The sequence below is a fragment of the Lithobates pipiens genome, unplaced genomic scaffold (assembly GCF_037356315.1).
Source record: "Lithobates pipiens isolate NorthernLeopardFrog02 unplaced genomic scaffold, aLitPip1_a1.2 Scaffold_22, whole genome shotgun sequence".
Taxonomy (NCBI): Eukaryota; Metazoa; Chordata; class Amphibia; order Anura; family Ranidae; genus Lithobates; species Lithobates pipiens.
In genome coordinates this window covers 197,965,477-197,979,326 of record NW_027507784.1, presented here as the reverse complement: position 1 = coordinate 197,979,326, position 13,850 = coordinate 197,965,477, and the positions used below count along the sequence as shown (strand labels likewise).

Genomic DNA, 13,850 nt, shown 5'->3' with positions numbered 1-13,850 from the left:
GGGAGGCCGGCCCCCAGCCAATTGCTGGGAAGCGTTTAAGCAGTAGTTTTGCTGCAATTAGTTTACTCCCTTCCCCCTCTTTCTCTTTCCAGAGGTGGTGGTGCCTTGCTTTAAGGTAACCACTTCCCACCAGCACTCTTTCCTTAAGAGAGTCTTTTCTTCTCCTTCCTAGTTCTACATTTTCCTCTCTCTCCCTTTGCTTCCTACATCTCCCCCTTTCCCCTGCAGACTCTAGCTCTGTGACTGGCCGGAGCCACATGACGTCACTCCCATGCATGTGCATGCGAGCCACCGGTCACAGCACACTTGCCTGAAGAAACGGCACTGGCGGCCGCTCCTTCAGAGCGCATGCGCCAATGACATTATTGGTGCACCAAACTGTAAATATCTCCTGAACGGTGCATGTCTAGGAGATATTTACAGTACCTAATAGGTAAGGCTTATTCTAGGCTTACCTATAGCTACAACTTTCCCATGGAGGTTTACAACCTTTTTAAGACAAAGGCAGCTGCAACCCTTTTATAAATAAGGTTGCAATGCATTTGACTGTGGTTACTGGAGAATGCTTGGAGAGATCCTTGCCATATACAGTACCTCCACTACAGCAGAAGCCTGGCCTTTTTGGTGCGTCTGAAGCTATATGTATTAAGTTTTGCTTTACATATTTGTGTTTACGAGAAGTAATACTACATTTTTTGCTATTAGTTGATGTAAGTAAGCTATCAAGTGACCTGATATCAAGCACAGATGTAAGGTTGTACCAACTGAAATTCTGCTTGGATTTTACGTAGTATCTGTTAATCTGTAATGATAGTAAAAACTCAATGTCAAATATAATTGCTGTTAAAGATTTAAAAAAAAAAAAAAAAAAAAATGTGGATAAATGCAAACTTTCATCATGGAAAATTACCAGTATATACATTTCTAGATCAGGCCAATATGAATACTTATTAGATTGTAAGCTCTTCTGAGCAGGACCCTCTTAATACTCTTGTATTTTATTGCATCTGTATTGTCTCCCTTTTATATTGTAAAGCGCTACGGAAACTTTTGGTGCTATATAAATCCTGTATAATAATAACACTTATGTACAATAATATAGTTTATTTCCACAAATATAAAAAAAAAAAAAAATACTCCAACATACAATGCATTATTCTTTGTAAACATTTTATGAAATAAATAATTTATACATAAAAGGTTAAGGCAATTTTTTATTTTTTTAGAATCTTCTTATATGTCTTTTCTCCTTGGCAGTTAAACACGTTTTTGGACGCAACGCTGTAGAAAAAAAAAACAAAGCAAAACATGTCAACAATACCTAAATGAATCAGTAAATGCAAAAGTAAGGCTTTTACATAAAAAAATACAATCTGTGTCCCACTGGAAAGATTTCCTTTTACTGCCTATGCAATAGTTGAAACAGGAAGTGAGAGGGAATCCCTGGTTGTCACCAGGATCCTCATTGGAACATTTCCTCTCTCTTACTGTACTGGGGACAACCCAACTAGTGGGATTTTCTTCCACTTTCACTAATAACAGTAAACATAACAAAGAGAGGGTGAATCTCCCTAATAGGGGCATAGAGAGCAATAAAAACCTGAAAGGTGTTCTAATCTCGCTACACTCTATCCAAAAAAAACAAAAACAAAAAAAATTCTGCCTTTAGTTATAACTTTAAATCAAAGCAAAAAACACAAGCAGGTGTACCTTGATCAGGAGTTTGGTTCTTCTTGGAGTTGACAATTATTTTATTATCATTCATCATTCTGACATCTTGGTCCTCAACATTGTTGCTGTAAGATAAAATATAACAGCTGAAGGCTAATAACATAACTAAGTCTATACAATTGCAACTTTGTTATGAATAGTGGTTTAGTTACATCTAAAAAAAAAAAAACGTATAACCACAAGCTGTCACGGCCGGGTGCTCACAGTAGCAATGGAGGTGCAGAGAAGAGGAGGGGGAGGGAAGAGGGGCTCAGTGCGGCCGCATCACTGGACCGTGGAACAGGTAAGTGTCTGTTTATTAATAGTCAGCAGGTAAACTTTTTGTAGCTGCTGACTTTTTTTATTTTTTTTTAATTAAAAGACTGGAACGCCGCTTTAAGGTACAATAAACCTATGTGAAACCACCTCCAGCCCCCCTTAAAGCGGAAGTAAAGTCTGCTTTGTGATTTTTACCTACAGGTATGCCTATACTATGTAAAATTCAGAAACGTAACTTAGCACATTAACATTGATAATGAATTGAAGTTATATTAATATAGTGAGCCATTGATTGTAAACCCATACTGTGCCGGCTACTCATGTTGCCAGAGCCTGTGAACCCAGAAGGAAGACTGGGGGAAGATGGAAGCCCCGTCAGAGGTGACAGCACACCACTAGAAGGCTTTGTTCTAAGGTAAGCATTTTATAGTATGCAATGCATACTAGCACATTATGCTATTGCCTTTAAAGGGGAAATTTTTTTTTTTTGGCACAGTTTACAACCACTTTAAACTTACCTGAGCCCAATCCTGATCTAGTGCTGTGCCTATGAGCTCCCTCTGTGCTCTCCCCACTGGACATGGAGGCAGCAGCTGGGGCCATTGGCTCCTGCTGCTGTCAATCACAGCCAGTGAACAAAGAGCGGAGGGGAGGGGGCAAGTCATGCTCTGTGTGTCTATAGAAACACAGGGTGTGGTTTAGGTTCAGGCCCACATGGGGCTTGTTACGGGGGCACTTGGCAGGGAGGAGGAGCCCAGGGTCTTTCTCAGGGCTACCCTATGCAAAACCTTTGCACAAAGCAAGAAAGTGTGATGTGTTTGTTAATTAAAAAAAATAAATAAATGGCATTACTATGTTAAAACAACTTTAATTCATTACGAATGCTCATGTGCTATGGTTCATTTCTGGATTACAGTACAATAAAAAAATCGAATTAAAAATTTTAATGTGTCAACATTTAAGTAACTCACAACTTTTTAGCATATGGACCCATTCTGGCAGATTTAAACTACATCCCTGTACCACTGTCAGTGACACAGCACTGAATACTGTATGACAGTTCTTTAAAACCGTAATTTCCATTGGTTTATGATTGTTTGTAACTTCACTTTATACATCACCACCCCCTTTGTGCTTACATTTTTTGATCTCATCAGTTCTAAACTTCATCAGCCTACTTATATTTAAATGCTCCATAAAATAAACAAAATATGTAAATGTTTATCTGAAACCTATATAAAAGTGGACTAATTTAGCATCATATTTAAAATTTCATAAAGAAACAGATCCTAAAAAATAAAAAGGTCAATTTAGTTTAAATTACCTAATTATGGTTCGTCTGTCTGCTTCTGATATTTTCAGATCATTTGCAAAGAGGATAGTATAATATGGTATCACAGGCTCACATGTTGGTAGGATCCCATGGGAAATGTGGTTGACCATATTTAAAACTCCATTGTACACAAGCAAGTCATCCACAAGGATCTGGGTAGAAAATGCAATAACAGTGAAATATAATCTGCATACAAATATTTTATATTGGAGTTTGCAGTATAGTACATTACAGGTAAAGAATGAAAATGCAGTAGTCACTCCATTATGCAAGTATAACAATTTGTATAGACTTAGAGGTTACCTCAATGTATTCCAAAAAATTGGATGAGGTTGTATGAATGAGAACTTATTTGTTAGTGCCTATTTACACTTAAACTCTGCAATGCAGTGCATTAATGCAGTCATTCTGAATGAGCTTCCAGCATACCACAAAGCAGTATAAACAGACAAGACCACATTTTTCAACACAGTGCCCAACAATGCAGTATTCCCTGTGAAAAATAGTTTAACTACTTAAGGATCGGGCCTATTTTTCAGAATTGGTGTTTACAAGTTAAAATATTTTTTTTTTGCTAAAAAATTACTTATAACCCCCAAACATGATATATATATTTTTCAGACACCCTAGAGAATAAAATAGCGGTCGTTGCAATACTTTACGTCACACCGTACCTGTGCAGTGGTCTTACAAGTGCAATTTTTTTGGGAAAAAATACACTTTCTTTGAATTAAAAAATAATACCACAGTAAAGTTAGCTATTTTTTTTTTTAGATTGTGAAAGATAATGTTGTGCCAAGTAAATTGATAGCTAACATGTCACGCTTCAAAATTGCTCCCGCTCGTGGAATGGCGTCAAACTTTGACCCTTAAAAATCTCCATAGGCAACATTTAAAAATTTCTACAGGTTACCAGCTGAGTTACAGAGGAGGTCTAGGGCTACAATTATTGCTTTAACGATCACAGTAATACCTCACATGTGCGGTTTGAACACCGGTTTCATATGCAGGTGTGACTTACGTATGTGTTTGCTTCTGTGCGTGAGCTCGGTGGGTGCTTTAATTTATTATTTTTTTTAAAGGACAGTGTAAAAAAATAAATAAAATGTTGGGTCACTTTTATTCCTATTACAAGGAATGTAAACATCCCTTGTAATAGAAAAAAAAGCATGACAGGACCTCTTAAATGTGAGATCTGGGTTCAAAAATACCTCAGATCTCACATGTACACTAAAATGCATAAAAATAATCCCTTTGAGGACCATTGGGCGGAAGTGACGTTTGATGTTGCTTCCACCATCCAATGTTATGGAACAGAGTGGGGGCCATCTTTCCCTCACTCAGCTCCAGGTCTGTCAGGAGAAAAGCCGCAATCATCTCCGCCGCTACCGACAGCTCTGGTAAGAGGCAGAGACGACCGGAGCGTGGCGCGGGGTCCTTTCCCGTCCCGATAAAAGTGATCTTGTGGTGAATCCGCTGCAGGGACCACTTTTTATCTAAAAGTTGACCACCCGCTGTTGAAGAGGATACCGGGGTTATGGCAGCTATCTGCTGCCATAACAATGGTATTCCACTTCAAACATACATCTGACATACATCGACAGTGGGTGGTCCGGAAGTAGTTAAAAAAAAAAAAAAAGCAAACTTTGATTAAACTGCTAAGCATTTGAAAGGTATTGTAAGAAGTAAAAAAAATCCAATAAGCCCTATAACATTCCCAGATTCATCACACCCCCCAGATCCTGTTATTGCTAAATGCTATGGAGATGGGATATAGTATAGTCACTAAGAAACAAACAAAAATGTAAAGTGAAAAAAGTGCCTTGGATGGATGGCATCTGAACAAAGTGAAGACTAGTGTCAAGTATCTTTGACTCTGCCTACACCATAATAATGCATTTGATGTTCAATAAAGATTTAAAGGAGCTATAAAACAGTTATTTGATTATTTATAATCGAATTTGAATTGCTTTTCTGAAACTTTTTTTTTTTTAGGTAATCTGACTGGCACAGACACAGACTCGCACTGTAGAGAGCATACATCAGCAGAGTAATAAAAGCTCCTCCCAAGGATCTTTCCCTGCAGATGCCTAAGACGAGAGAATGATCATGTGACCACACAACAGCACCGAATACATAAAAGGTACTTTGATTAAAAAAAAATAATTAAAATACAGTGTCATGATATACAGCAGGGATATGCAATTAGTAGATCTCCAGCTGTTGCAAAACTACAAGTCCCATCATGCCTCTGACTCAGAGTATCCTGCTTGTGGCTGTCAGTCTTGCTATTCGTCATGGGACTTGTAGTTCTTCAACAGCTGGAGGTCCTCTAATTGCATATCCCAGATATATCACAGATCGCAGTAAAAGGCCAATCACAGCGATCCTTTACCATGTGATCAGCTGTGTCCAATCACAAGTGATAACATGTACACAAACTTGCCGGTTATAATGCACTGTCACAGCATGAAAGGAGGAGAGGGTAACTGGCACACATTTATGCTAATAATCAGGGCACTGATCATCAGCACACATGAGTAAAGGAGAAAAATTACTTTTATAACAGAAACTAAGTAAAACTTTTTTTATTTCAAAATGTTTGGTCTTTATTCATTTGTTCAGCAAAAAAACCTAGTGGTGATTAAATACCAGCAAAAGGAAGCTCTGTCTCAAAAAAATTATAAAAATGTTTTATGGATACAGTGTTGCATGACCACACAGTTGTTATTCAAAAGTGTGACAGCACTGAAAGCGGACAATTGGCCTGGGCAGAAAGGTGGTGAGTGCCCAGTATTTAAGTGGTTAAGCAGTCCATAGATACTGTAAGTTTTTTTTTAACCTGCATGTTGAACTGAAACTGGATTCCCCATCCACACATTCGATTACTATTTTATTCTGACAGCGGGGAGACTTCCTCAGCATCAAAATACACGGATCGAGCTGGGAAAATATGACTAGCTGATTGTACAGAAGTCGACCAGTAGATTGACTTCTGTACAACCAGCCTGCCCATACATGGATTGAAATTCGGGCGGTTCCTGCTGAACCAGTCGAATTTCAATCCATGTATGATTGGCTTTAGGCTGACCAACTTGCATTATCTTTAGCCATTTTGCTTAGCTAGTTCAGTCTTATGATCAGTGATTATGGTGATGTTGGATGAACAGAGATCTTTGCATGCAGGTGGAAGGGGTGTGTAAGCAAGACTGCCAGAAAAAAAAAAAAAAGGTGAGCTCACGGCAGAGGGGAGGAAGCAAGGGAGCTTTGCCAGTGCTTCACACTCGGCATCGGGATCATGGTGAATGTCTTTAGTTTGTCCTAAAAGATTGCTTACAAGGATTCTTTGGAACATTAATTTCTTACTCATCAACAATGCTGTAATAGCACAAGTGAGTGACCATACATGAACCATGAGGAAGGTCATCAAGAAACATTTGACAACTCTGAGGCCGCGTACACACGCGGGGACTGTTCGCTCAACTTTGTCCGTCAAACAGTTTCAGCGGACAGTCCGCTCAAAATTAGCATGGACGGACTTGCCCACACACGACGAACGAACAGTCCGCTGAAACCGTGCGCGATGACGTGAACGGCACGTACGACGGGACTAGAAAACGACGTCCTATACACTGCAATGCAACCTTCGGCGTGTAAATTCTTTCTGAGCATGCGCGAGACTTAGTTTGACGAACAAGCCTACACACGGGCGGACTGTCCGCTCAAACCAAGTTTCAGCGGACAGTTTTTCGGAATTTCCGAAAAACTTTGTTCGTCAGACTGTCCGCTGAAACTGTCCGCTGAAAGCCCACACACGAGCGGACTGTCCGCCGAAACACTGTTCAGCGGACAAAGTTGAGCGAACAGTCCCCGCGTGTGTACGCGGCCTGAAGGAGGTACAGGTCTCAGAGACAGAACAGCAGTGACTTTAAATACAAGAGTTTGGGTGCTTCACTCGAAGCTTTATAGAAAGATGAAAAAAATCATTGGTAACTAAAGCTCACATAACAATTTGCCTACAGTGTGGCAGAATGTGCTTGGAAAACTGAAGTAGGCAGAGAGTAGCAGAAATTAAATATCCAAGTAATTGTTTAAAAACATTTTAGAAAAACTCATTGATCATAGTTAAGGCATAGATCAAAATTTAATCAGAAGGGACTGGCCGATTTTCGATCCATGTATTGGCTGGGTGGTGGTACACAAGTCGATCTATGAATTGACTTCTGTACAACCTGACAGGTTTTTCCTGATCAATCAGTGCCATGGGCTATAGCCAGCAGTGCTGATCACTGTATTCTGATGGTGGGAAAAGTTCCCCGCTGTCAGAATACAACGGGCTCAGCAGGAGTGACAGAGTGTGTGGATGGGGGAATTGGCTTCTTTCCAATCATAATGTATGGCCTAAAGAGTTGTAAATTATTGGTTATAATAACATCCTAGTTTTTTTTCATGAAACCAGTAAGACCCCTTTCACACTGGGGCGTTTTTCATGCGTTTATCATGTGCTTTAGCGTTAAAAAAAGCGCCTGAAAGAAGCCGCAACTGCAATCCCAATGTAAAAGCCCGAGTGCTTTCACACGGAGATCCCTTTCACACTGGGGCGTTTTTCAGGCGCTTTAGCGTTAAAAAAAGCTCCTGAAAGAAGCTGCAACTGCAATCCCAATGTAAAAGCCCGAGTGCTTTCACACTGAGGCGCTGCGCTGGCAGAGTGTCAAAAAAAGTCCTGCAAGCAGCTTCTTTGCAGTGCTTTTGTGCGGTGAATACAACGCTCCTAAAGTGCCCCTTCCCATTGAAATCAATGGGAAGCGCCTGTAAAACGCCTGAAAAATGCTATTGGCAGCAGCGTTTTGTGGGCGCTTTTAACCCTTTATTTGGCCACTAGCAGGGGTTAAAAGTGCCCCAATAACGCTCGAAAAACGCTGGTAAAGCGCTGCTAGTTTAAGCGGCGCTTTACGAGCGTTTTTCAGGCGCTGACATTGTGAAAGGGCTCTTAAAGCACTTGGGCTTTCACATTGGCACTGCAGATGAGGCTTCTTTCAAGCGCTTTTCAGGCGCTTTTTTAACGCTAAAGCTCTTGAAAAACGCCTGAAAAACGCCCCAGTGTGAAAGGGGTCTAAATCAGAAAGTCTATTTAATGACCATATTATGGGTATTGCAACAGAAATTACTATGAATACTTACACCAAACTCTTTTACTCCTCTTTGTGGAGTTTTAGCATAATTCCACAATTTAATCATTGACACTTTTGTTGGTTGATCAAAGACAACATAAATGCGATTAACCTATCAAAAAAACAAGCGTTATCAATTAACAAGATTCAACATGGTAGATGTTATTGTTAAATAGCTCTATTGCCATTAAACTCACATATTAGCGGCCTAGCAGAAGGTAAACCTGTCACCATCAATGAATAAAACTAACACTTAAAGTGTATAGCAGGCATCTGTTATGCAAATGTCACTTTGGCAAACGTCAAGCTCCAGCCCCTCCCCTCCCCTCCAGCATTCCCCTATAACGGTTAGTGGGTCCACTGATCACTCTAAGGACCACATGCAAAAGTCAGCATTTACACAAAAGAGCACTTCGGTTTCACAGCTCCTGGGAAAATAAAGGTTTAAGGCAGTACCCGCAGGTGTCTGCTCTTTACTCATTTCATTCATCTTAATAACATGTGTATTTAACAGTGCAAACAAATCGGCAACATAATGTATTATAGCAAATCCACAGCAAACAAATATTTGTATTTACAGTGCCTTGCGAAAGTATTCGGCCCCCTTGAACTTTTCAACCTTTTGCCACATTTCAGGCTTCAAACATAAAGATATAACATTTTAATTTTTTGTGAAGAATCACCAACAAGTGGTACACAATTGTGAAGTGGAACAAAATCTATTGGATATTTTAAACTTTTTTAGCAAATAAAAAACTGAAAAGTGGTGCGTGCAAAATTATTTGGCCCCTTTACTTTCAGTGCAGCAAACTCACTCCAGAAGTTCAGCGAGGATCTCTGAATGATCCAATGTTGTCCCAAATGACTGATGGTGATAAATATAATCCACCTGTGTGTAATCAAGTCTCTGTATAAATGCACCTGCTCTGTGATAGTCTCAGGGTTCTGTTGAAAGCGCAGAGAGCATCATGAAGACCAAGGAACACACCAGGCAGGTCCGTAATACTGTTGTGGAGAAGTTTAAAGCCGGATTTGGATACAAAAAGATTTCCCAAGCTTTAAACATCCCAAGGAGCACTGTGCAAGCGATCATTTTGAAATGGAAGGAGTATCAGACCACTGCAAATCTACCAAGACCTGGCCGTCCCTCTAAGCTTTCAGCTCAGACAAGGAGAAGACTGATCAGAGATGCAGCCACGAGGCCCATGATCACTCTGGATGAACTGCAGAGAACGACAGCTGAGGTGGGAGAGTCTGTCCATTTGACAACAATCAGTCGTACACTGCACAAATCTGGCCTTTATGGAAGAGTGGCAAGAAGAAAGCCATATCTCAAAGATATCCATAAAAATCTCATCTAAAGTTTGCCACAAGCCACCTGGGAGACACACCAAACATGGGGAAGAAGGTGCTCTGGTCAGATGAAACCAAAATCGAACTTTTTGCCCACAATGCAAAACGATATGTTTGGCGTAAAAGCAACACAGATCATCACCCTCAACACACCTTCCTCACTGTCAAACATGGTGGTGGCAGCATCATGGTTTGGGCCTGCTTTTCTTCAGCAGGGACAGGGAAGATGGTTAAAATTGAGGGGAAGTTGGATGCAGCCAAATACAGGACCATTCTGGATGAAAACCGGTTGGAGTCTGCAAAAGACCTGAAACTGGGACGGAGATTTATCTTCCAACAAGACAATGATCCCAAACATACAGCAAAATCTACAAAGGAATGGTTCACAAATAAACGTATCCAGGTGTTAGAATGGCCTAGTCAAAGTCCAGACCTGAATCCAATCAAGAATCTGTGGAAAGAGCTGGAAACTGCTGTTCACAAACGCTCTCCATCCAACCTCACTGAGCTCGAGCTGTTTTGCAAGGAAGAATGGGCAAGAATTTCAGTCTCTCGATGTGAAAAACTGATAGAGACATACCCCAAGCGACTTGCAGCTGTAATCGCAGCAAAAGGTGGCTCTACAAAGTATTAACGCAAGGGGGCCGAATAATTTTGCATGCCCCACTTTCCATTTTTTTTATTAGTTAAAAAAGTTTCAAAAATCCAATAGATTTCGTTCCACTTCACAATTGTGTCCCACTTGTTGGTGATTCATGGCATGGGGGACCCCGGAGAAGCACCGGAGGGTGGGTGGAGGGGTGTAACCCCCTGTCGCCTGTAAGAACAATCAGAACTGCTGCTATGATCATTCTTACGGTGCACAGAATCGCCAGCTGTAGAAGAGGATACCTGAATGATGCCTGTAGCTGCCGGCATCATTCAGATATCCTCAATGAAAGTCATATGAAGTCCTTGGGCTATAAGTGGTTAAACATGAAACTCATTGTCAAACCTTAACAGCCACAATAAATTAAGTATTACAACAATAGAACACATACCAGGCTTGGAAGAATTGGAGAGAGCCAAGCATGTCTGCCATCGGTGGTATTATTTATGTCATCAATGAGCTTGTCCGGGGTTCTCACATCTCCACATATTCCTTCTAAAATGTTAATGCTTTCTGGATAAGCAGCAATATCTAATAAAAGTCAAGTTCATTTTATACAAGTTTTATATAAGGTACAATATTTAAAGTAGTATGGAGAAGAACACTAAAGTACAACATGAGAAAAATAAACATCTATTACCATTTATTTTCCTACACATTTGCAAAAATTTTAATGTTGATGTAGCGCAACCTCCGAATGGGCCACTGATTGATGAAAATGATACCAATAATGGGCCTTTCCACTAGCACAGAGGCTGCCAGAACACTCAAGTACCATTTCCAAGCACACTGACACAAGAAAGCAGACTAGAAGGAATGGTCTTTTTAAGTCATTGCTGTTAACTTAAACAGTGAGAGAGGATTCAGGGTATGGAATACTCCAGACTATAAGACTCAAAAGTAAGAGGACACCAAACTCTGAACCAAGCTTCTCCGAGAGCCCCTCCCAGGCTGGTAGAATCCTTGCAGCAGGAAGACCCAGCTGTCCCAGAACCCACACTATTTATTAGCTTCCCCAGCCACCTGCTGAGCATAGTTCCCAGGGATTGGGAAGCTCAATAAAGATTCAGGCTACCTTTTTGACTCTCCTCACCCTATGTTCTAGAAACACCCAGAAGGCAGGAGGGAGCAATAAAATGTGCAGCTCGTTGTTCAGTTAAAGTATTTAAGTTTTTCTTGGATCACTTGTATTTATTGCTATAAATTCAAATAGATTTTTTCTCACTTGATAGATTAATGTTTGTGGAGCGCAACACCACTTATTTATCAAATATCACAAAATTAGGTAGTAGTGATGGGAGCGAGGGTGTGACCTGATGGTAAAGGGTCTCACTAAGCTCCTAGATCTCCATGCCTTTCTGGCTGGGGTGGGGGCTGTCGTGGTTTGGGCTGGGGGGTCAGGGATGCTTCTGTTGAAAAGCCCATGGTGATGTGCCCCTGAAGTGGCAGTTTAGGGGTGCCTTATATTCACTGTGCTTGCACTTTGATATCTGGCACCTTGGTCACGTCACCATACAACACGCTTTTTTACACCTGCCTCTAGGGCCCGGCCTTTTGGCTAGGACCAGAGGAATTTTTGATTCCTGGCCGGAGGGCCTGGTCTTTGTATTGCACAATGGCCACCTTTTCACTCTCCTCTTCACTATCCCTTTCCTCACTTTTTATTTATTTTATTTGTGTTTGTGTGTCATGTCACTTTCACTGCACGTTTGATGAGTAGGGTGTTGGTCCTCGGACCTATCCTGAAAGTCTTGTGGGAGGGTAGACATAGGCCTTCTGGCTTGGTCCGCCCTCTATTGGGGGGCTTCCCTTCAGGGGAGCCCCATAGTACCTAGTGCCTGGGAGGCTCTGTTTCGGCAGACCTTCCGGGGAAAGGAGGTCGTCCGGCTTCGGCTGGACGGCCATGAGTCTGGTACCTCAGTCCCTGTCAGGAGCCTAATGCCCCGGGGGATCAGGGTAAGGTCCTTCCTAGTGGAGGATGTCAGTCACCCGTTGCAAGTTTTTAGTGTGTCACTCTTTATGTGTGTGCACTTTTTTTTGGCAACGGGAAGTTTTTTGGGTGTGTTTTGCATGCCATGGGCTTTTTCAATCGAAAATTGACATAAGAGTTTAGATGGCTCAGACGAGAAGATGTTTTGTTTTATGCTATGGACTTTGAACAAAGCACTCCTGCATTGAACTATGTTTACTGTCCTGCTGAATAAAAGTGCAGGACAAACATGGACAATATTAACTCACATTTAAACACACATAAATCAGCAGAGTTACAGCATAAAAACGAACGGACTCGCCGTTCGTACCACGGACGTCACTTCCGGTATCCTCCTAATCCAATCCTACGCGTATCGTCACTAATCATATGACTTCATCAGGGAAGTCACATGATTAGTGACGATACGCGTAGGATTGGATTAGGAGGATATCGGAAGTGACGTCCGTGGTACGAACGGCGAGTCCGTTCGTTTTTATGCTGTAACTCTGCTGATTTATGTGTGTTTAAATGTGAGTACCCAGGACTTAGTCCTTTTATATTAAAGTATATCTAACAGTACATACTTCACTATTGGAGCTCCTTCTTTCTTTTATGGATATGGTTTATGACTGAGAATATTAGAGGAGACTGCCTATACCAGCTGACAACAACAGTGTAACTGCTGAGAACTAATTACTGTTTACCTTACAGCAGTAAGGTAAGGTAGCCACTGCACTCAGTCTTTGGACACCTGATTGTGAGGATTCACAGGATCACCTTATCTGCTTGCTATTCACAGAGCTTACTTATTTTATGGCACAGTGTGGATTCACATGCTGCATGTTCTGATACAGACCATCTTGATGTTAAATAGGACATTTTTTTTTTTTTACTGATTATATTTTTTTCACTCTATGCACTTTGTGGATTGAGATTTTATTTTTTTTGGATCCTATTGCAATTGTAGCAATTATTTATTAATTTTTTCACTATATGCACCATATAGATTGAGACACATACTTTATTGTATCTTTAGTAATTATTTCTTTTTTTGCTCTTTATTGTTCAACGCATTTTCCCTGCATGCACCTTGCTTGAAATATTTGATTAGTCACATTGTATTGGACTGGATATCGTTTGCCTGGTATCAATGCACTTTTAAAGGTGTTCAGTTAAAGTATTTAAGTTTTTCTTGGATCACTTGTATTTATTGCTATATATTCAAATTGATTTTTTCTCACTTGATAGATTAATGTTTGTGGAGCGCAACACCACTTATTTATCAAATATCACATTTTAGGGGAGGGTCATACCCTTGCCAGTGTTTTTGCTGCAACCATAGCTGTTTTTTTGGTGTTTAAACCGTTATAGCGCGAGGATAAC

General features: G+C 40.7%; 1 protein-coding gene across 3 annotated transcripts in view; it reads right to left on the bottom strand.

The window, feature by feature from the left end:
* Positions 1-1,097: 1,097 nt before the first annotated feature.
* The window catches only part of KATNIP (katanin interacting protein), a 189,438-nt gene continuing 176,685 nt past the window's right edge, over positions 1,098-13,850 (bottom strand). For all 3 annotated transcript variants that reach the window (XM_077448812.1, XM_077448813.1, XM_077448814.1), the window contains 5 exons: positions 10,887-11,026; positions 8,504-8,605; positions 3,314-3,474; positions 1,711-1,796; positions 1,098-1,281 (listed from right to left, as the gene is read on the bottom strand). In XM_077448812.1, coding sequence (XP_077304938.1) covers positions 1,223-1,281; positions 1,711-1,796; positions 3,314-3,474; positions 8,504-8,605; positions 10,887-11,026 — 548 coding nt within the window. In that variant the 3' untranslated portion in view covers positions 1,098-1,222. The remainder of the gene's footprint in view (positions 1,282-1,710; positions 1,797-3,313; positions 3,475-8,503; positions 8,606-10,886; positions 11,027-13,850) is intronic.